The sequence below is a fragment of the Myotis nattereri genome (assembly GCF_964212035.1).
Source record: "Myotis nattereri genome assembly, chromosome: 11".
In the NCBI taxonomy this organism is placed as follows: Eukaryota; Metazoa; Chordata; class Mammalia; order Chiroptera; family Vespertilionidae; genus Myotis; species Myotis nattereri.
Window position 1 is genome coordinate 58,780,404 of NC_138086.1, and position 23,371 is coordinate 58,803,774.

Below are 23,371 nucleotides of genomic sequence, written 5' to 3' on the forward strand. Positions count from 1 at the left end.
AGTGTAAACCTCCTTTTTCCCACCCCCGGTTTTGCGCTTGCAGAACAGGGTTTATTTTTGTTTCTGGCCCTGCTTGCTTGTATGAGTGGCACAATTAGGTGTAAGAAGTTCTCTCAATATAATCTAGTAGCAAGCATGTAGGGGAGGAAGCTTAGAGAGAGCCCTCACCTACTATATAAGTTTGCTTGGGTTGCCATGCCAAAGTATTGCAGATTGGGTGGCTTACCCAAACAGAAACTTAATTTCTTATAGTTTTGGAGGCTAAAAGTTCAAGACCAAGGTGTCAGGTGAGGCCTCTCCTTGGTTTGTAGGGGTTGTCATCTCCCTGTGTTTTCACATGGTCTCCCCTCTGTGTGTCCCAATCTCCTCTTATAACGACACCACTCATATCGGATTCAGGCCAACTCTAATAACTGTATTTAGCCTAATTTACCTCCTAAAGGCCCTATTCTAAAGTCAGTCACATTCTAAGGCGCTGAGGGGTTAGGACTTCAGCACATGAATGTGGGGGCACAGAATTCAGCCCGACACCTCCCAGTGTTCAATGTCTGCCCAGGGCAAAAAAAGCCTAATAATGTGAACAGCTGACTCAGCATAGGTCATTTTACAACAGAACTGTTTCAAAGAAAGATACCCACATTACTATTCCTACCCCTGTTTGCCTTCACTCTTTGTATTTTTGTGGCTGTTATAATCATAATTTTTTTTCTTTGTTGGAAATGATAATATATCCCTGGGGGCGATGTTTCCTTCACTATATCAAGGATTTCTCCAAAGCCTGGAGCATGTGAGGTGTGTCTTTATACTTTTCTCCCAGCACCAACTATCAAGCTTAGTATTAGCGAAGCAAATTTGTGAATCATAAACCTCAAAATTAGTGGTGGTGGTGGTTTTCTTTCTTTCTTTCTTTCTTTCTTTCTTTCTTTTCTTTCTTTTCTTTCTTTTCTTTCTTTTCTTTCTTTTCTTTCTTTTCTTTCTTTTCTTTCTTTTCTTTCTTTCTATCCTCCCTGGAGGATAGTTCCCATTGATTCTAGAGAGGGGGAGAGTTAGGGAGAAACATCGATGTGAGAGAGACACATCCATCAGTTGCCTCATGTACGCACCCCAACAGGGCTGGGGAGCTAGCCTGCAACCAAGGTACATGCCCTTGACCAGAATAGAACCCACAACCCTTCAGTCCACTGACCAATGCTCTATCCACTAAGCCAAACTGGCTAGGGCAACATTTTTTTCTTTTGTAATTTCTGACAGCTCTAGATTTTAAGAAAAATAGCATGGTAGGAATACATAGACCATCGTAACAAAGATTGATTGCTTTCTTTTTCCGCTAGCCTTTCATCCCTCACATCCATTTGAGTCCATATTCTAATGAGCAGGAGTTGAGTACAAGAGGTTTCCATCAGAAGTAATGAAGTGGGTGATCTGGTACATTTCTGGCCTTTAGTTTTTATACTTGATTAAACTAACCCAGATAAGTCTCAGTAATTGAGTTTGGACTTTAACAAAGAAGGGTATTGGGCAACTCCATCTCAGAAGTGATGGGTGGGTGCTGGAAGCAGGTAAGTGTGTTGGAAGGAGATTTGGGTTTATAAAGACAACTTGTGTTGACTTGGATCACTTAATGTGTTCATTGTTTAAATTTATTTCTTGGTTTGTTTTGTTCTCCTAACATGATAATAAAGGAACATTTACATCATGGTTCTCTGAGTGTTCAACACATTGATGTATAGAAAAAAAAATTATTGTAATCCTATAATTTTAGTAATAGACTTGAGTTTCACAGGAATTACAAATCATACTATCTTTCAGAATGTCCACTTGGTGGCCAAGTGGCTGGGAACCTTAGAGAAACTCCTTGAAAGATTCAGCCAAGGAAGCCACAGAGATTACAGGGTTTTCATGAGCGCCGAGACTGCACCCACACCAAGTGAACACATCATCCCACAGGGACTCCTGGAAAATTCCATCAAGATCACTAACGAACCCCCCACAGGAATGCTGGCCAATTTACATGCTGCTCTCTACAACTTTGATCAGGTAAGAAAGGGGAAGTCGGGTCTGGCGCTAAGTCAGGGTCTTCTCCCAAGATGGTGGAACCTTCATCTGCTCATGAAACGTGTACAGAGGGATAAAGGGAATCTTGGTGTGAGTGTGTGAGTGTGAATGTGAGTGTGTGAGTACGTCTGTGCTTAACTTTTTCTCTAGTATCTTCTGGGTCAATACCCAAACCAATTCCTTATGAAGGAATTATAATAATTAGCTATCTAAGACTATAGTTTTGAAGAATACAGTTAATTACTTAAACAACTGAGTAATTTGTAGCATATGCAAACACAAAAGACAGAAGGGACTCAAAAAAACGGATCAGTTATACATTTGCAATATGCTTTTTTGTGAACAACGGTGGGCATGTATTTGTTTTTTAATTGCCCCTCAATTTATAATTTCTGGCTGTTATGACATTCTCAAAGTAAGTACAAAAGAGGAGTTTGATATATTGAAAGAGGGTTTTACCTAACTCCCTAAAACAATTGTCTTGATTGGTGAAAAGTGAGCATTTCTTTAACAATTATGCTTCAGTACAGTTGTCCTTCAGCTTTTGCGTTTTTTTGTTTTTGTTTTTTTTGCTGTTGTTGTTTTGTTTTGGTAAGGACCCCTTTGATAGTCTGATAAAATGCACATTTTCAAAATGTGTTCCGTATAGTCATAGAGATAAATAGATCCCCAAGCCTATGCATGAAGTCCTCCAGCTAAAAACCACCAGTTCTAGTTTATTCGTGAAAGTATCAGTCCTTTCCATTGCTATCTAGAAAGCCATTTTTATTAATTGAGGGTGACATTTATTAGCAAGATTCTTAAGAATTTCAAGGAGTATGTTATTATCTAGTGGAAAGGATGTTCTGAAATATTAAGACTAAATTTGATCATAAGTAGGAAAATCAAAGTGATTCACTAAATGAACTTCCCAAAAAACCTCCTTTGGCCAAAACTAAACACACAAATGTAAACTGTAAAGAAAACCTAACATTTTAAAGAGTCTTTTATGAATGATGTTAAACTAGAAAACAAGATTTGTCTTTAATTCAGATTATGCAATTCACAGGAATTAACCTGTGCTCCCTAGCTATCTGTGAAGAGGTTCACAGCCCCTTTTTATCAGAATTGTGGTTGGCCACTTATCAGAAGTATAAAAAAACCAGTGGCTTAAACAAGGTTACAAATTATTTCTACCATGTGAGATTTCTGGAGTTAGGTCATTCAGAGCTCCTGTGTGTCACCACAAAGTTGTCAACAACCCTGTAGGGTGTTAGGTAACCTAGATCAAAACTCCTAAATAAAAGTTTGTTAGATCATAACTCCTAAATAAAAGTTTGTTAGATCATAACTCCTAAATAAAAGTTTATTAGATTATAATTCCTAAATAAAAGTTTGATACTTCTATTTGGTCCCCTACAAATTTCTTACCAACAGTAATATATTTTTATATCCTTCAAAATTAATCCTAATTATATGGTTTCTCTTTTCTGCCTTCACAAGGTGGCCTTTTATTTGATGTATAGTTGTAGGAAAGCTATTTTTAAGGGTTGTATATTTTCAAACCCCTTAAGCTTCCTAGTATGTGGCCGGGCCAATTCTAGAACTGTATTTGGTGGTAGCCCTGGATTCCGATGAAAGTGATACAGAAAGAAACTAAAAAGCTTTCCTGGACCAGAGAACGAATCTAGTCTTGGTTTCAACTTTTACCAGAAGTCCCCCAGGAGACCAGCTCTGAAATCCTCCCCCACCCGAGGATGCTAAGTATCTTTGTAGGTGGCCCCGGGTGTCCGGCTGGCTGTCCTTTGGCCATTTTAAAGGACAAGGCAGGAAGGTACAGATTTGGCCTTGTTTTCTGCTGCTGCCCAACCTCAGCGGAAGGAGTCGTCCTTGACTTTTCCTGTTTGCCTCAGACAACTGCCACATCTGAAGGTAGGTCAGGTACGACCTCTAAACCATAAATCAGTCGGCTCTTTTTTACCTTTTAATTTCTTGGCTGTTGGGGCCATGTCCCTATCCATGTAACATACCAGGACTCAAGTTTCCTTCTGCATTAAAAAAATTTTTTACAGATCTAGTCTAGGGGGTATATATTTTTTTAATCTTCTATATGCCATTCTATCATCCCAGCAATGAATTTTATTTCTAGTTCATTGGAAGGAAACCATTGGTCTTGGTGATTGTATTTGTGGAGGTCAGCACAAAATTATAGTGATTCAAACAAGGTAATTTCTCTCATATATAACTGGCAGTTCTGTCCATGAGATCCGCCACACACCCACGCTGATGGGTGCCTCTGCTAGTCCTAAATCTGACTTCTAGGAGTGTCCAACCATCACTAGTTTTAGCCTACAGAAGGAAAAGAGCGACAACCAAGGCAAACAATTTCCTTTTAAATAGAGGACTAAGTGAGGCACATCACTTCTGCTCAAATTCTGTTGGCAAGAACTTGGTTATGTAGTGCATCTGGCTTCAAGGGTGGCTGGGAAGTAGTCTTTTGATGGCTGGCCCAGTGCCCATATATTCTGTATCACGATGAAACCAGGGACAAATAGTATTTGGGGTTAAATATCTGTTACCCAACTTTGACAAGGATAGTTTTGCAGGGGGGAAGATGTCAAGCAGTATAGTAAAATGCATTGTCTTTTCTAGTGAAGCATTCAGAAGAGTAGCTAAAGCAAAAGAAAGGCGTTCCTCTTGCATCAGCAGACTGGCAAATGCGAAACAGTCTCCTGCGATGCTCTCCTAGGACACACCCTGCTTAAAACTGCACGTCATCTCTATCCCACATCTCCCTCCAAGACCTTCACAGGATCATTGAGAACTCGGACCCTTGCCCTTGGAAACCATATAGGTGGGTAATGGAACGTTTTCCTTTCCTCCCAGGATACACTCGAAGTGTGCTCCAAGGAGCAGGAGTTTAAAAGCATCCTCTTCGCCCTGTGCTATTTCCACGCCTGTGTTGCTGGGAGACTGAGGTTCGGCCCCCAGGGCTGGAGCCGCCGCTATCCCTTCAATCCCGGGGACCTCACCATCTGCGCCGACGTCCTCTACAACTACCTAGAGGCAAACCCGAACGTAAGTGCCAGTGGGCAGATAACCTCTTCCGAGGCGTGGGTTGAATCTGTCAGGCTTTGGGCACTATCAAAACGGACCGTAATTTCTCTTTGGAAGCTATTATTGAAATGGCTGACACTCGCTACGCATCGTCTGCTGAGTGTGAAAATAAACCAGATCAAAGGTTTCCTGGCAGTGTGGATGCTTGGATTTCGGAAGATAGGTCAAACCAGTTCTACATCAGCAGCTTCATGCAAAAAAAAAAAAAATGTCCTTCATTATGTTAACAAAAACAGTGGTTTACATGTGCATGGATGCCAGATTCATTAGGCAGGTAATGAAGCATTTGCACAAATGTAATTACATACAGCAATTCTGACAGTTCATAACACTGCATTAATAATCACTACAATTAGTCCTGATGATGGAAGCAATTTACAGCGCGTCACCAGGATAAATAATGGTGCATTTCCTGCATATGTCATTATTATGTATTAAGGATGCCACCTTGTTGTGACTTTCCCAGTAATGTTCCCCTTGATTTGAAGTTAAAGGTAGATGAATGATTTTATTTTGTAGCTCAAATGTGTTTTACAGATGGGAACGGCAATGCTTCATCAAGAACATTTGTGTAAACTCTTATAAACCCAACGATTGCACTTCAGAAAGGAGCCATTTGTAAGAATGTTCTGGCTTAGTCCTCAGAAGGGGGACTTTTTCCATTAAGTGAAATTTGAGATATATTTGTCAGAACCAACCAGGTGTGCTCTAGGCCACACTCTCTATAAGAGGCCTTTAAAACAACTCATCCATTTCCCTGTGTACAAGTGACTGTTTTATGTCCTTTTGTGTCCATTGTTAACGATTTTTGTTATCCAGGTTTTTTCACATTTCAAAGGTGATTTGACTACTGTCAGAATGTGTACACTTGGTACATGACATGGGGGTGTCCTACCAAGAAACATATTTTGAATAAGTGGTACCCAAAGTAAATGGCCTTGATATGGTATGTGATGATCAGTATTCATCATTTTTTAAATCAATGAAATCAAAAAGTCCACATACAGACCTTGAGCATATTTTGACCCTTCTAATAAATATTTTCTGTTGATCTTAGCATGTTTTGTTTTAAATGTCACACGTAAAATTGCTTATTGTAATAGTTCTGGGCAGAAAATGGAATGGACCACTTAACACTTTTAATCAAGTCTTTCATAACTGTTCCCCATGAGGTTGACCAGTAGTTTTATCCTATTTCCAATGAGCCTTGTACATGATTGAGATAGAAATCAAGGGGAGAAAGAGAGGAGTTGACATGATACATATATATACATATGTATACATATGTGTGTGTGTGTGTGTGTGTATATGTATATATAGTATTTTTTCTTTAGGGGGAGAGGAAGGGAGGAGAGTGAGAAACATCAATGTGAGAGCAACATCTATTGGCTGCCTCCTGTGCATTTCCCACCCGGGATCGAGCCTGCAACCAGACATGTGCCCTGACCGGATATAGAACTGGCAACCTTATCAGTGCTTAGGATGTCGCTCAACCAACTGAGCCACACTGGCCAGGGCCAACCTTAGGTTTTTAACACACTCGCTCGTCTCTCAGATGTCTTGACCTGAGTCATTTGCTACACATCGCAAAGCAAGTGACAAGCACTGGTGAATTAAGTTAAAATGTGCACATAGTTTGGTTGTACAAGACACCCTTTTCAGGAAGGAATCTGTAAAATGCAGATCAGAATTTGAGGAAAGAGAATTGGTTATTAAAATGGACAGACTCCCTAGCTGATTAAAACCTTAAGGGAGATACATACTGGATGGTAAGATGCATAGCGGCCGTGAATGAAATGTAATCAGCAAGAGAAATAAAACTAAGAAGTCTTTTATGGAAGGTAGTCCATGGGGTGGTTGAGAGAGAGAGCATGGTACAGTCTAGTCCCTTCTCTTTATTTTTCATTCACATCAAATTGGCTTAAAAGAGAGACATATTTGAGGTTCATTTATTCAAATTCACATAAACTTGTAGCTAGTACATTGGACTAGCTGAAGCAATTTTACTTGTTCCGTCACATCATGCAACAAAGGAAGGCTATAATTAAGTTCTTACTTGAACTGCTGGGAGGCGGTATATTGCCCCCGAGGGTATAAAGGTTCCTGTCTAGAAAGGCTTCATCACAAACTGGCATGTTTTGCAAACCCAGAGGAAGCTAAAGGGTAGCAAAGAGAGACTGCAAACCACTGCGAGGCCAAATACAGAGGAGACAGAGTGATTTCTTGAATAAAACATGGCACAGTCATTAGTTACAACCCCTAAACTAGTAGGCAGGCCAGTCGTGCCATAAACAAGCCCTCAAATCAATCCGTGGCAAGGGGGTTGGTTTGCATGAACTTCTGGAGGTTGACAGGATTCAAACTACACCCCAACTCAAATTATTTTGGGGTTTTCTTTTCCTGAGCTAGACCATAAAAACATGTCGTATGTCCAAGGCCCTGTGAGCCAATGCCCTCTCATGATTTTGGGATGAGCTTTTGTGTGTGTATACTCCCCCTGTATAACATGTTCTAGGACTGATTCAGTTTGCTCTAGAATCTGCATAAAAAGCCCAGGGTTAATGAATTTCCACTGAATGTATTAAAACAATGGAAATGACTCTCTCAAGAAAGTCTGTGCAGAAGCCTGGACAGTTTCTGGACGTCTTTTACAAGGCCAGTGCTCCAAGCCGTGAGCCTGTGGGGGGTGGGGGTGTTTGGGGGGGCGGGGGTTGAGGGGCCATTGTGTTACTGGGCTTGTGGAGGCGCATGTGCCTGCCGCCCGTCAACAGGCTCGATCCCAGGTGGGAAATGTGCAGGAGGCAGCCAATAGATGTTGCTCTCACATTGATGTTTCTCACTCTCCTCCCTTCCTCTCTCCCTAAAGGAAAAAATACTATATATATATATATATATATCATGTCAACTCCTCTCTTTCTCCCCTTGATTTCTATCTCAATCATGTACAAGGCTCATTGGAAATAGGATAAAACTACTGGTCAACCTCATGGGGGACAGTTATGAAAGACTTGATTAAAAGTGTTAAGTGGTCCATTTCATTTTCCGCCCAGAACTATTACAATAAGCAATTTTACATGTGACATTTATTTATTTATTTTTACAGCGCAATATAGAATTTATTTGCCTCATTTGAAAAAATCTCCATAGTGCATTGAGCTATAAATTCAATCTTCTCATCCGAGGAGTTGCAAACAAAGTTTAAACAGAAACGTTCCATTGCTTCAGGTTTGCATTTTGAAAACTCTTACATTTACCGAGGGAGCATATCAAAAAGCCAGACTTCAAGTATTTTAAGGCATAAACTTGGTAGCGAAGGGGTCTACTCTCCTGCTCCCCGTGCCGGTTCTGCGGGAGGACAGCTCCAACTTCCAGCAAACGGCCCCCGGCGCCGAGCACCCCGAGAGCTGGAACACAAACACTGGGGCGGAGAAGTTGTGCGTCATCCTCACAGTTTCACTCCCCGAGTGCAAGAGCGAACGCGAAGGCTCTCCCCGCCTTCACGGGGTCCCGGCGCCCCCTCCCGCCCTCCTCCCCACCCCGGGACACGGTGGAACTAACGGTCCCCGCGCCCGGAAAACAAAGGGGATCCCCGGCCATTGTCCTCGCGCCGAGCGTCACCAGCACTATCCATGTGACATTTAAAACAAAACATGCTAAGATCAACAGAAAATATTTATTAGAAGGGTCAAAATATGCTCAAGGTCTGTATGTGGACTTTTTAATTTCATCGATTTAAAAAATGATGAATATTGATCATCACATACCATATTAAGGCCATTTACTTTGGGTACCACTTATTCAAAATGTGTTTCTTGGGAGGACACCCCCATGTCACGTACCAAGTGTACACATGGGGATGCCCTGGGCCTGGAAGTGAACATTTGCGTGATCTTCCCCCCCAGGTCCCATGGGAAGACCTCCGCTATCTTTTTGGTGAGATCATGTATGGGGGCCACATCACAGATGACTGGGATCGCAGGCTGTGTCGGGTGTATTTAGAGGAATTCATGAATCCATCTCTGGTAAGACATTTTTAAAAATTCACTGAGGAGAAACTTCTGGTAAGAATTATTATTGCACAGAGGTATATATGTGGAGGCTACAATGTAACTCTGAAAATGTCATTGTATAAGTAATTCTTAAATGTTATTGAGGATTCCTGGCTTTTTGTGAATGCATTCTGGCTCGCCTTCATGGGAGCTGGAAATGTGTTCGGAATGCAGGGTCTTGGGCCGCATCCCGGACATAGAGGATCAGAATCTGTGTTATGACAGGTGGTTTCTGTGCCCAGGGGAAGCAATCGCACACACACTGACTCACTGGCCTTTGGAATAGCCGGGTGAGGTGTGCAGAACTGGCAGTTACCCCATTTTATAGACAAAAAGACTGAGAGCCAGTAGTTGGCCCCAGGTGGCTCAGTGAACATGGGCAAGCGCTCTAGCCTGAAGACGGGTGTATTGATTTCAATTGGAGGACTCTGAAATTAGTGAAATTTACCGCTTTCCCTGTCACAGAAGCCAGGGAGTCTCCTAAATGTTAACCACTAACCCCTGACTAAACACATGCTCAGGAGAAATGCGGTGGGGAACCCAGCTCTTCCTTCTGTGAGACATGGGAAGAGCACGCCTGTACTGGCATTGAGAGAGGAGACACCCGCTGCCCATTTCTCATCTTTCTAACCCTGGGTCTGTGTAGACCAAACACCCATGTGGTTCATGGCCAGGGCTGTGCTTTCTGGCCAAAGGACCCAGTCCTTGTTTCGCACAGTGAAGTAGCCGTGAGCGGTGGCCACACTTCTCCCATGCTCTCTCTCTCAAATGGTTTCCGAGTTCATGGCCATCGCATGGTTATTTCTTGGAAACCCCGGAAGCGCTCCATCATGTTATCTCGACTCCCAGTCGGACAAGACACCAACTGTGTTTAGAGCAGGGCCATTTTTTAAAAACAGTTTGAGCAACCTCCTGTTTATCATTTCTCTGAGGACTGCGTCTCATAAAAACATTCTGTAGTTTCGATCACCTTCCGTGAGTCCCCTTTGAGAAATAATTGTGTATTAGAAAACAGGGTGTGTTGCAGTCTAATTTAGAAAATGGGGCACAGGTTCTTTTTTACTACTTTTCATCATGTTAAACAATTTGGGAACAATGCGGGGGGGGGGGGGATAATTTCCTGCCATGTGACCATTCCTTAAGTTAGTTTCTCTTGCCGGTGAGTCTCCTGGTCTTTCCTGAGTTCCAAGTGAGCAGAATTTCACAGGTCAGAGAGACACTTTCAATCTAACACAACCCAAGTGACTCCTCAGAAGAGGTCTGGAGCAGGTTACCATGGAGACGGGAAAGATAAACTGGGGTAGAGCGTGACCTTTACAGAGGCTGATTTCTTGGCATGATGGTGGAGGTCAGGGGCAGAGTGAGAAGCTCACAATGATGTTTTCTCTCTGGCTCTGGCCTGAGGGTAAGGAGCGAATTACTGTTGCCAAGCGAGACCGTCCATGAACCTTCACAAGTCTGAACTCCCATTCAAATAATTGTAAAATAAATACAGACGATAGAGCCTGGGGGGTGGGGGAGAGCATTCCAGGAGTATGCTAGCCCTTTAAAAAATTTTGGTGCAGATCTGGCGAGGTTTTCAGGATGGGAAGGCTTCATCTGCAATCTCACATCCTCTCTGGACAGTACTACCTACCTGTTCAACTCACCAAAGGAAGATCAAGCCAGGGTGACTCCGTGGCAGAGGCTGTAGGACCCAGTGATTCTGTTCTCATGCAGACGTTTCCTGCTCATGCTGTTTATAGTATTGGGAACTTGATCTAACACTTCAGCACCTGCCGGGGTCTTCTTGCCACTTCTCACATTGGTTAACTTATTTGGAAATGGGTATCTTTGGTTGCATTGGATTGGACTATGCCCAGAAAGCAACCAATGACACAGGGTTTCAAGTTATGCTGCTCAGAATACTCTGTGACATTGTCCTGTTAGGATGGGTGAGTTCCTGGTTGGATAAATGCATCTGCACTCAGGGAGGGTTCCCTGATGGCAGTGAGCCTTAGAGTGTCTCAAAGTTAGGAAATTATTAATATCCTCTCATGTGCAGCATGTACTTGGCAATGCAATACAAGTAATACATTAAACTACTTCTGCAAAATAAGGTATTTAGTTACCTGAAAGTTGTCATATTTTAAAAACTATTTTGGTGAAATTAGCCTTGGCTGGTGTGGCTCGGTTGTTTGGGCATCATCCTGTGCACCAAAGGGTCACTGGTTCGATTTCCAAAAGTGGCTGCACCTTTTTGTAGCCACCAGCCACGTATGAGGACCGTATTCTCTCCACATTCTTGCCAACACGTTTACTGCCCATATCCTTTACCTTTTCCTGGTGCGTGTGAAGTGTATGGAGTTGTGGTGTTGACTTGCATTTCCCTAAATATGGTATTGAACATCTTCTCGAGAGCAATGTCTGTTTAGAACTCTTGATTCTTTCAGGCATAACAGTCTTTTCAAACCCCCCCCCCCCCCACACACACACACACGTGCAAGACAGATGCCACGTGGAGAGAGCTCTGCGACCCAGGCCCATCAGCAGGAAGCAGCTTTTCATAAACGCCCTGGAGTGGGCAGGGGGCAGGCCTGGGCTGAAGCAGGGTTCACGGAGCTCCTTGAGTACGAAGCCTTTGCAGGGTCCTGAAAGCAGAGGGAGAACTCAAGTCCCTGTTCATAAAGTTCATGTGCAACATGTCATTTGAAGCGAGGCTATGAAAAGTGTGTGTCCTGGGAAAGCATAGCTGAAATGAAGTCAGAGTTAATATTAACATCAAACATCTGCCTGGGCAGGTTACGCAAAATGGGGCTGTTGGGAGAACCAAGGACTGGAAGCATGTGTCCACGTGGCCAGTAAACAGGGCGGCTCAGCTGTTCCCTGGTTGTGTGTGTATCCTGCTGCCCCAAGCAAACTTCAGACTGAGTCTTCTTAGGGATCGGCCTCAAGTGTGTTCCTTGGACTCCTCCCCATGTTATATTGGAAATCAGTGAGCTAAACAGAGGACGCCTTAATCAGTAAGCCAAATTTGGAGTCTTTATTACGCAGGTAGTCTCAGAGGAGTCATCTCCAGAGTCTGAGCAAAGCAACATGGAGGAAACTTTCCCTTTATACCCTCCCGGTTTCTTTGTCTCCTAAATATGGGGCTTCCGGACCTTTTGCAGGTTTTACAAAGAGCCCTATGTACTGGGAGATATTTTGCAGGAAGCTTGTAACTTTGAGCATAGCACCATTCAGTAACCTTAAGCACAACACAATTCAGGTAACTAAGACACCTGGCATGTGAGTAACCAGCGATGGACCCGACCCTTCTGTCAGCAGAGCGGCTTGCAAGGCCAGATAATTGAGCTTATTTTCCCTATTATTCAAGCAAGCATGTTTACAGAAGCCAAGAATAGCAGAGTTAATTCACAGAGCAAAGGACCATCTATGTTTAGTAGAAAATTTCAAACAGCAGTTTTTACAAAATAGAGGTTTACGGGAACAAGATGGAGTGCCTATGCTTCACCCAGAGGTCATCTCGGTGCCATCCACAGAGCAGAATGGTCAATTATGAAAGAGCTGCGAAATATTTTGAGAGAGCCTGCTATCCAGTGGTGTACTGGGACTGCTTAGCAGTTTCTCAGTGTTTAGGAAGCAAAGATGAATGCCCAGTTATTTTTTTTTTTAGAGAGAGGGAGCAGGGGAGAAACATCCATGAGAGAGACACATCGATTGGCTGCCTCCCATGAGCCCCGACCAGGGCTGGGGATCGAACCTGCAACCCTTCAGTGGGTGGGAAGATGCGCTACCCACTGAGCTGTACCAGCCAGGGCTGATTGATGCCCCTTTTGTGTGGAATAACCGATTTCTCCTTTGTGGTGGAAGATTGAAGATGAGCTTCTGCTGGCACCAGGCTTTGCAGCGCCTCCTAACCTATCAGATTACTCCGGCTACCACCAGTACGTCGAGGAGACGCTTCCTCCAGAAAGCCCCACGCTGTACGGCCTGCACCCAAACGCGGAAATAGAGTTTCTGACAGTGACATCCAACACTCTCTTCAGAACTTTGCTGGAGACGCAGCCCAGGAAAGCACTCGTCAGCCAGGAGCTGGAGCCGTCCACAGAAGACAAGGTGAGGGTCTTTCTTGTCTTTGCTATTGAGGCCTAATGTATACACAGTGCAGTGCACTGACCCAGGTGTACAACTCCGTGAGTTTTTACCTTGGTATATACCGGTATAACCACCCAGACCAAAATACAGAGTATTTCCAATACTCCAGAAGGCTACTCATGCTCCTTACTGGTCAATATACCCTCCCCTCCAGCCCAGGGGTAACCTTGCTCTCCATACCTCTATCACCATAGGTTTGCTTTGCCTGCGTTTGAACTTCAGACACACACACAGCCATACAGCCATGTGCTCAATGTGTGGCTCCTTCCATTGCACATTACATTTGTGCGTTTCATCCATGTGTGCACTGACCAATGTACAGTTAACGTGTGTAGGATGGACATTTGGGTTGTTTCTAGTTTTTCTCTATTATGTATATCACAGCCATGAACACCTTGTACAGTCTTTTGTCCATAAACAAAGGTGGTTCCCCAAAATATCCACTGATAATACTCATACTCAGAAGTGGAATTGCTGGAGCAAAGGACATAATGTTAGCAGACTAGCCATCAGATCGTATTATAGCAAGGCCCCAGGAACTTTCCGTGTTATTTCTTAAAGTTTTTCAATTACTTATTGCCATAAGGCCATTTGTTGGGAAACTTATTTGTAATTTAGAAACTATAGGATGTGTTGTAGGTATTGTGTTCTATATACTAACAGCTTCCATGTGAATGTTAGATTTTTTTTTTTAAAGAAAATGAACAAGGTAAAAATTCATCCATTTGGGGAAAGGTATAGTTGTGAATAGAAGCAGGGAGGTAGACGAGGTTTTCATCTAGTTTTTGGATTTCAGTCTTTCCAACAAGGAAGCTGATCATTCAACCAGAAAATGCAAAGCAAATGAGGTAAAGATGCCTCAACACCCCAGATAGGCAAAAAGATTGTAGCAACAACCATCCATTGAGTGCTTACTCAGGACACTAAAGAAAGTGCTCAGGATAGTATCCGGATCCTTATTTCAGAGATAAGCTTACACGACACCCCAAAGCCCAACGGCTAAAAAGGGCCAGTGAAGGAAACCAAATTCGAGCTGATTCCAAAGGCCATTCTTTTACCAAACTTCCAGACTACCCTGTGTTTCAGACTCTCTGCCGCTATTATAAATGAGTTTAGGATTTCAGAACCTGGCAAGTTACCTGCCAGAGTGCTAAAGCAAATTGCAAGCATGGTGTCAGCACCCTAGGCAGTAATCTGAGAAATCAAGGAAAGAGGGAAAGTGTCTGAGGCTGAATACTCAGGTCTTCTGTCCATTGTAGGTATTTGTTGGTTTTCCACAGCTCGGTAAAGTGGCTTAGATAGAGTAAATACGCACCTCGGAGAACTACACACACATCCGTGTCTCCAATGTTAAATCTTTCATTTCTTCAGGGCAACAGTAAGAGAAGATAGAGACCTTCTTGTTGAAAATGTTGACCAAATTGTTCCCCAAATTTTAAGATATATTAGAGGGCAGTATCAGAGTCATCAGAATTAGCTCAAGCTTAAACAACATTTTTGGTTTGTGTGACTTTTCAAATGAGTATTTGAATTAACATATTACAAAATGTAATATGCCTAAACATTGGGGTTCTACTTCCTGATTGCATTTTTACGTACCAATGAAGTGTAGTTGATAACAGTTCTTCTATTCCCTAAGTGCTAATCCTGTATGAACTGCAAATAGTAGCTCCTCCCGGTGGGAACTGGCGGCAGCTGGCACTGCCACTCCTGGGAATGCCCACCTCCTGGGAGTGGGAGGCATTTTTTAAATGCATTCGTGTTTTGGGAGAGTTGTATGAGATATTCTGGGACTTAACAGCAAACAAAGCTATATAGTCACTGTCACCAAAAATGAAATAGGAGCTAAATCTTTGTGTGTTCGTGATTTAAGGTGAAGAACATCTTGGATGACATCTTGGAGAAACTCCCAGAAGAGTTCAACATGGCAGAGATCATGCAAAAAACCTCAAACAGAAGCCCCTACGTTCTTGTTTGCTTCCAAGAATGTGAGAGGATGAACCTCCTCCTGCGGGAAATCCACGTGTCACTCCAGCAGTTAGACCTCGGCTTGAAGGTAAGCTGAAGGGGGTGAGAGCTGGCTTCCCCGCGTCGGAAGGTAGTCACGAGGCGGCCTCTTTCTCCGCGCAAGGGGGAGCTGACGCCGACACCTGCAGTGGAAGCCCAGCAGTCCGCGCTGAGTTACGACATGGTGCCAGACACGTGGAGCAAACTGGCTTACCCATCGACCTACGGCCTGGCCCAGTGGTAAGCTGCCCCGTCCAGGCTCCCACTGCCTTCGTCTGCCTCCATGCTAGTTCATTGTTCTGAAGTATTCAGCCCAAAAGAGCTATAGGTTGTGCTTTGAGACTAAACTCAGTAAGTGTGCAAACTACCACCAGTTTCAATTGCGTTTCCCTAACGTGTTGCCTACTTCAAAAGCAAAAATGGATTAAAAGTCAAGATCAGAGCAATATTCAGATTCGACCTCTTCCTTGTTAGCTGTTTGAGCCTGGACAAAATATCTGACCTGATTTCTCATTTTATCACCTGAAAAATGCAGATAATAGAATTCCCACACTGGGGGAATTGTTGTTATGGCCACGAGAGGCAACTTGAAATTTCTCTCATGTCATTATAGACTCGTAATTTCAGTTTTTAAATAAAATAGTTTATTGGCTTATATGACTAAACAACCCACAGGTCAGTGATGGCGAACCTATGACACGCGTATCAGAGGTGACACACGAACTCATTTTTTGGGTTGATTTTTCTTTGTTAAATGGCATTTAAATATATAAAATAAATATCAAAAATATAAGTCTTTGTTTTACTATGGTTGCAGATATCAAAAAATTTCTATATGTGACACGGCACCAGAGTTAAGTTAGGGTTTTTCAAAATGCTGACATGCTGAGCTCAAAAGGTTCGCCATCACTGCCACTGGTAGTTCCAGCTTCAGACTTTGCTTGCTCCAGGCCAGAACCCCCCAGTAGGAGCTACAAATGGTCTGTGGTTGGTAGCTGCCTGAGCTGGAACTCAAATCTCCTAGGATGGTTATTAGTAAATATTTGTTGTTTCAAATTTCATCTTATTTTCAATATTTCTATTTCCATTTTTTGCTTTTTGAAATTGTTCTACCTTATGCTACATCATTTTTGCTTCAATTTTTACAAGTTTTTTCTACTTCTGAGCTCTTCCGATTTAATTTCCTTTTCCTTACCCAATCACTTCTAATCCTTGACCTTGTTTATACAAGGAATCACTCCCTTTAAAAAAAAAAAAAACTTACTGCAAATTGTTTGGCTGTAGTATTTATCCTCTGCAGCAACCTGTTACAGTCTTTTTCCATCCCTGCTTTCCCCATCCGTTGCCCTTTTCCTGTGTTATAGGGCCTCAAGGATGTTTTCCCTCCATCCGGGGTTTTAACATGGGGCAGGGCACTAGGCCGTGTTCTCAGCTAGCGGGAATTTTCCTCCTGGTGCCCCACGTCTCAGGCAGACCTTTCCTGCAGGGGGTTCGTGGGGAGGATTCCCGTTCGGCCCTGCCTCCCTTGCAGCTCTGCGCCAAACCAGGTCCCAGAAAAATCCAGGGCCAACTGGAGTGGCCCTCACCCTGGAGAACTGCATTGCTGGCTTTTCTGTGCTGTTTCCCCACCATCTCTAACATTCCCTAATCCTCCAACTCAAGGTTTCACGTGCCTCCTAATTTTATCAAAGACGTTCATGCTTCCTCGGAGGTAAACTGCAGGTACTTCCTCCCTTGCATAACTGCTGCTGAGAGGCAAGGACCTGAGTAAAAACAGCAGTTTCTCAAACCCCAGGCATGTGATGGATGAAACAACTTTACAATAACCTTTCCTGCTTTCCGGTAATTATCACATGTGGGAAGGCTGTTGTCAAATGCTCCACTCCTCTCTCTGCCTTTCCCAGCAACACGTGTCTAGTAACAATCATCGCAGCCTTCCCCTCCCCACCCGGACACATGTGAGGGGTCCCTCCCGTGTCTTCCTACGCACCCTGCATGTACCTCCCTGCTCCATGTCGGCACCTGTCAGCCCAGATCTCACAGATCACCTGTGTACAGTCACCACATAGCACTGAGAGGAGCTAACTGACTGCTGGGTAATGGAGACAAATTTTCCATATTCCCCGGTGTTTCTTTCCCTAATAGTAACAGTTTAAGATACGCAATCTCTGCTGGAAAAAATCTAGCCCCTTTAAAGGGACAGCAGTCTGCAAATCATCAGGTAAGGCTTTCACTGGTTCTGAGTGGGGTACCTTGCTACCACCACCCACTCCTCCCCACAGTTGACTGACTTAATCTTACTGAGACATGTCTGTCTTACTAAAAATAAAAAGCAAGCCGATTTCTTCCTACCTTCTATGAACCAGGTTTAATGACCTCCTCTTGCGATGCCGAGAACTGGACACTTGGACACAAGATCTCGCCCTCCCAGCTGTGGTGTGGCTTTCTGGCCTCTTCAACCCTCAGTCCTTCTTAACTGGTAAGGTCTGCTGCTCACAGAACCGCACCCCCCGCAGAAATCCCGCCATGGGCAGCCTTCCCCGCCCTGCTCACCATGCCTCACGCGGTAGCCATGACAGAAAAGGTGCAGGAGCGACAGAGGAAATGGCGCTCCGGGCAGGAGAACAGCAGCACAGGGAAGGAGGCCCAGGAGCAGCCAAGTGAGGTGGGATGTGGTTCCTTCTAGCAATCGTTTCCTGCCAAGGGCCACACAGTCTCTGCCACGACAGTGCCCAAGCAACCAGGCAGTACTGACCCAATGGGCGCGGCTGTTCCAGTAAAAGCGCATTTCCAAAAGCTGCGAGGTTGTCCTGCAGGCCTTCGTGTACCAGCCCTGGCTCTCATGTGGCCATGCAAATAGACAGAGCCCAGCGACACTGGGCGGCGCCAGGGCAGCCTCAGGAGATGCTCAGCTTGCTGGTGGCTCCTGGGAACCTTACGGACAACTTGACACCATTCGTTCATTCTGTGCCTTCCCCTCCCACAGCAATCATGCAGACCACGGCTCGAAAAAACGCGTGGCCGCTCGATAAAATGTGCCTGACGGTTGACGTGACCAAAAAAAACAAGGACGACTATGGCCACCCCCCAAGGGAAGGCGCATATCTGCACGGGCTCTTCATGGAAGGTAGGGAAGGCTATGCAAGGAAGGAGTGAGCTTTGTTCCTCACTCAAGTCAGTATTTGCCCTTCATTTACTCTTTCTCAGTATTTGCTCGCGTTAGTGGGTATTTTCCTCATTTCTTGCTTTTTAAAAAATTAAATGCCAAGATGTGTATCCAACGTGAGCCATATTTTAAGGCATCTGGGGTGACGGCTTTCACTTAGATTTGCGCATGTATCTAATGTTAACACCACAGGATCATTTACAACCTACACTGAATTGAAGTCATTTTGCTTTTCAATATAATCAATTCACAATCTTTCTCCTACCACTTTTTTACTGCACGACTTCTCCGAGCCTCTAAAAGAGCTGATGCACATTGTAAACCTCTAAGGCAGTAGTTCTCAACCTTCCTAATGCCGCGACCCTTTAATACAGTTCCTCATGTTGTGGTGACCCCCAACCATAAAATTATTTTCGTTGCTACTTCATAACTATAATTTTGCTACTGTTATGAATCGTAATGTAAATAACTGATCTGCAGGATGTATTTTCATTGTTACAAACTGAACATAATTAAAGCATAGTAATTTATCACAAAAACAATATGTAATTATATATGTATTTTCTGATGGTCTTAGGCGACCCCTGTGAAAGGGTCGTTCGACCCCCAAAGGGGTTGCGACCCACAGGTTGAGAACCGCTGCTCTAAGGGGAGGAATATGCAATGTTTTCTAATTTTATTTGGCTATGCATTTGTACCTGAAGAACGTTTTCAGAAATGCCTGTCCTAGTCTTGGCCAAAATGCCCCCCCTTTTTATTTTTTACAAGTGCCACACGTACACGTGTTTGAGGGCAGGTAATGGGAATGAGGTACCTGGTGGTGTAAGGTAAGGGGCCGTGGGGAGAGAATGTGGTGAATTGGATGGAGGCTTCTTTTACTCTGTAGCATTCAAATGCACGTTACTTTTACAGGGAGGGCAGACTAGTTTGCTTTAGTGCAGCGGTTCTCAACCTGTAGGTCGCGACCCCTTTGGCGGTCGAACGACCCTTTCACAGGGGTCGCCTAAGACCATCCTGCATATCAGATATTGACATGACGATTCGTAACAGTAGCAACATTACAGCTTTGAAGTAGCAACGAAAATAATGTTATGGTTGGGTCACAACATGAGGAACTGTATTTAAAGGGCCAGACGGTTGAGAACCACTCCTTTAGTGTGTCTGGATTGTGATAGGATCTGTTTTTATAAAATTTTCTTTTCCTTAGAGTGTAGGTGTTAAGCTCAGGAGCAAGGAATGATCTGCTTACCGTGTGTGTGTGGCACATGGCTAGCAGGGATCTTACCCTCCCTCTCGTACCTCAGTCCTGGCCCAGCTGTCAGAAAGTCACCAACAAGCAGCAGCGTGACAAAACCGGAACGTTTATTGCCTGCACCCATGACAAGACGCGGCCCAACACGTCCCACCCTGCGTTCTCTTTGCTGCAGGAGCCAGATGGGACACCCAGGCCGGAACCATTGCGGAAGCCCGCCTCAAGGAGCTGACGTCGGCGATGCCAGTCATCTTTGCAAAAGCCATACCCACGGACAGACAGGAAACCAAACACACCTATGAGTGCCCTGTGTACAAAACCAAAACGAGGGGCCCCCACTACATCTGGACCTTCAGGTTGAGGAGCAAAGAGAAGACGGCCAAGTGGGTGCTGGCAGGCGTGGCTCTGCTGCTGGAGGCGTAGATGGGACCTCACTCCTCCAGGCCGGGCGAACAGTGAGGATTTTTCATTGTCATTGCGCTGTTCTCCTGCACGTTTATTCTACTGAGAGGCATAAAACATTCCAGCTTCTGTAACTTTTAAGTAACTGTGCATTAACTTTTCTTAAACACCATCCTTAAAAAGTGGGGAGGAAAAAGAGGCAAACGTAGGAAGCATTACTGGAAACCTAGTCAGAACGTGTTCATGAATTTTTAGCTTTCCCCAGAACAGTGTCTCTCCCATTTTCAGGAAGCTCCCAGTGAAAATACCACCTCAAAAACAAAAGGGGTTGGAAGACTCCTGGTCAGTAAGTGGGATTTTAGTTCTTGTAAGATAAGTAAACAAAATCTTTTTTAAATTAAAAATTAGCTCTTACATTCTCTTAAAATATAGAAGCAACCGGCAGCAGGCAATCCTGAATGAAGAGGCGGACGTTACGAGGCCTCCAGTGTCGGTAACGTGACAGTCCACTTTTTGTTCATTCAAGTTTTAATAAAACAGAAAACTCTAGTACTCTCATCTGCGGTTAATTGCACTTTGTAATTTAGGGGAACATTCTGCAATAGAAATTTCCAATCACCCAGAGCAGGTTACACTAGGTGGTTTGAACGATTGGTCAGGATAAGGTAAACTAAAGGTGCTGTAACAACTTGGCCTAGAGTTACTAACTGGGAGGTAAAAGGTCAAGGCAGCATCTGTAAACAGTGTCTAAGGCAAGAGCTCCTTATACAATGTTTTCTCTGGAACTTACCTGCGCTGTAACTGCTTTCTAATCACCTGTGTATATAAGATTTCCTCAAGGTGCTTAGCTGTCTTCCTGAGATATCTTTGTAAGCATATAAACAATCTTAACAAAAAGTAGTATTTAGATCTACAAAGAATTTCTTTATAAAAACACAACTGTAAGACATCATAGGCACAAATGGTACATAGGGCATGTCTTGCTGGAATACACGAAGGTGAGTTGGCTGGTGGTTCTTCCTCCTCCTAATTATCTTCTACCAGCTGCTTCTGTAAGCTGAGAAAAGGAAAGGGCATGTTAGTGTGAGAAGGAATTAATAGGAGGGGGAGGAGCACAAAGCCCCGAGCAGGCCTGACTCCTGCTTCATTGGAGGCAGGCCTCAGCTAGGGTTCGTCTCATTCTGAAACTGTGCTTTTCAAGTTTATTGGGAACCACAATTCCATCTCCTCGTCCTACATCCCCCAAACCTCTCCTCTCTACCCAGTAGGGTCAAGGCTGCCTCATCCACTCCCTTCTGTATTACATAGGTAGCCCCACGTTGAAAATCCTAGCAAAGAAGGACATTTCCTAACAGGGAAAACATCAGGCCCGAGTCTCTCCAATGCACAGAGCTACATCCCAGGTGGATTGTAAGAATCAGCCTGAAACGAGGCAACCACAACCTGCCTCGAGTGTCTGCCACCTGTTTTGACTTGTGAGACTCACCTCTCCAGATACTCCTTGACGTTGTTATAACCGTAAAACTTGGCCAGATGAATGAGGATCCCTGTGGCACAGCGGCCATCGCGCCTCCGACAGTAACTGCAGTTGCAGATCCCCCGGCAGGGAGGGCACATCCAGCCCTAGGAGGAGATGACATGATGGCAGGCGTCCCCGTGGTGTCAGGCCTGGCTCAGCGGGCCTCTCCTCCAGGCTTTAGTCACCTGCTACCCTTTCATACTTGTCACCGGGGGGGGGGAGGATGATCTAACCTGTCTCCTTCCTCTCAAAAAGGCCCAGGAAGTTTGATCACCCAACATCACATATGGAGAAACACTGAAAGATGTTGGTTTTAGACAGGCCAGCTAGCATAACCATAGACTCTGGTGAAAAAGACCAGTGAGAGCTGGGTGTGAATGCTCGTGTTTCCACTTCCCATCTGTGTGCCTGTTGTTAAATCACATCACTTGAGTGGCAGTTTATAGTCATCTGCCAATTAGGGACGGTATGACGGTGTATCTACCCCTATGACTGCCGTACAAGAGGGTAAGAGCACAGAACCCCCAGATTCCAGGTCAGACGTACCAACCACGCTACTCATTTTACAGAAGGAACCCAGGCATAGGGAGGTTACAGACCTACTTCATAAGGGTAAATGAGTTAACAACCAAAATAAAGTCAGCTGCATTAACTGAGGTAAAACCTTAGAGCAGGGCCAGGCACACAGAAAGCAGTGCCTCGCTGAACCCGACTCCTGTAAGAAAGCTCGAGCTGACCCTGGAAAGCCCAGTGCAGCCTTGTCTCCTATCCTATCCACTGGTCAGCCTGCTGCTCCCTTTCCAGAAGGAAACCCTATTCATTTCTCCCCGCATCTTAAGATGCAGAGAGAACGGAGAGGGTTCAGGGCTCTGCAGCTACTGGTCCCCGGCAAAGGGCCCAGGGAGCCCCACTGGCAAGCTCCCCGTCCCCAATACCACTCATGTCAAACGCGCACGCTGCTCCTACCGGGTCCAGCAGCGCCGATCTCACGTCCTCCCCGTAGCGATTCCGCAGGCACGGCCCACAAAACTGCCCCCGCACGCCGCCGCAGCTCCGGTTCCGACACACCGTCTTGGTGTCGATGGTCTTCTGCCGACACTGATGGCACGTGTTACCCTGAGGGGAGAAGGTGGTGAGGGCTGAGCACGGATTCCCAGGGTGATGTCCACAGGGCCCCATGCTGCTGTGCACAAGCTGCACTTGCCCCTCTCCTAGAGGCAAGGAGACCATGGCACCCTCGGTAGCCTATCAGCACTTTTAGTTCTGGGGCCAGAGAAGCATATTAGGGCAGATGAGACGGAGCAGGGAGCCTGGGAGAATGAAATGATCAGAGAAGCGGGAGGGGCAGGGCCCACGAAGGGGGACAGGTGACGACGAGTGCCATGCGCCCCGACAGCATCCCTCAGCTCCGACCTGGCTCCTGGTGACTGGGAAAGCCTCACAGGTTAATACTGCCTGCGACCGTGTCCCATCCCCAATCTACAAGGTGTCAGACACCACAAAGCTCACCACTGAGAGGAACTTTTAACCCACCGCCTACCCAAGAGTCTCTCGAACTTTAGTTTCTATGGTTATATGAACCAAAAAGCACATTATATTTTTCAATGTTTAAAACATAAAAAGGTATATGTTCAAAATAGAACAACTATAAATAAATGTTTTTCTAAACAATACCCCTGCCTCCCTCC

The 23,371-nt window shown here is 44.7% G+C and overlaps 2 protein-coding genes across 3 annotated transcripts in view; one reads left to right on the forward strand and one right to left on the reverse strand.

Annotated features, from left to right (window-relative positions):
- The window catches only part of DNAH11 (dynein axonemal heavy chain 11), a 195,230-nt gene extending 174,177 nt beyond the window's left edge, over positions 1 to 21,053 (forward strand). Inside the window, exons 72-80 of the mRNA XM_081102597.1 lie at positions 1,810 to 2,037; positions 4,921 to 5,112; positions 9,054 to 9,173; positions 13,053 to 13,298; positions 15,211 to 15,393; positions 15,469 to 15,584; positions 17,711 to 17,823; positions 18,331 to 18,471; positions 19,938 to 21,053. Of these exons, the coding sequence (XP_080958723.1) occupies positions 1,810 to 2,037; positions 4,921 to 5,112; positions 9,054 to 9,173; positions 13,053 to 13,298; positions 15,211 to 15,393; positions 15,469 to 15,584; positions 17,711 to 17,823; positions 18,331 to 18,471; positions 19,938 to 20,185 (1,587 nt within the window). The 3' untranslated portion in view covers positions 20,186 to 21,053. The remainder of the gene's footprint in view (positions 1 to 1,809; positions 2,038 to 4,920; positions 5,113 to 9,053; positions 9,174 to 13,052; positions 13,299 to 15,210; positions 15,394 to 15,468; positions 15,585 to 17,710; positions 17,824 to 18,330; positions 18,472 to 19,937) is intronic.
- The window catches only part of CDCA7L (cell division cycle associated 7 like), a 33,001-nt gene continuing 29,481 nt past the window's right edge, over positions 19,852 to 23,371 (reverse strand). For both annotated transcript variants that reach the window (XM_081102596.1, XM_081102595.1), the window contains exons 8-10: positions 22,650 to 22,799; positions 21,651 to 21,787; positions 19,852 to 21,221 (exon numbers count right to left, since the gene is read on the reverse strand). In XM_081102596.1, coding sequence (XP_080958722.1) covers positions 21,191 to 21,221; positions 21,651 to 21,787; positions 22,650 to 22,799 — 318 coding nt within the window. In that variant the 3' untranslated portion in view covers positions 19,852 to 21,190. The remainder of the gene's footprint in view (positions 21,222 to 21,650; positions 21,788 to 22,649; positions 22,800 to 23,371) is intronic.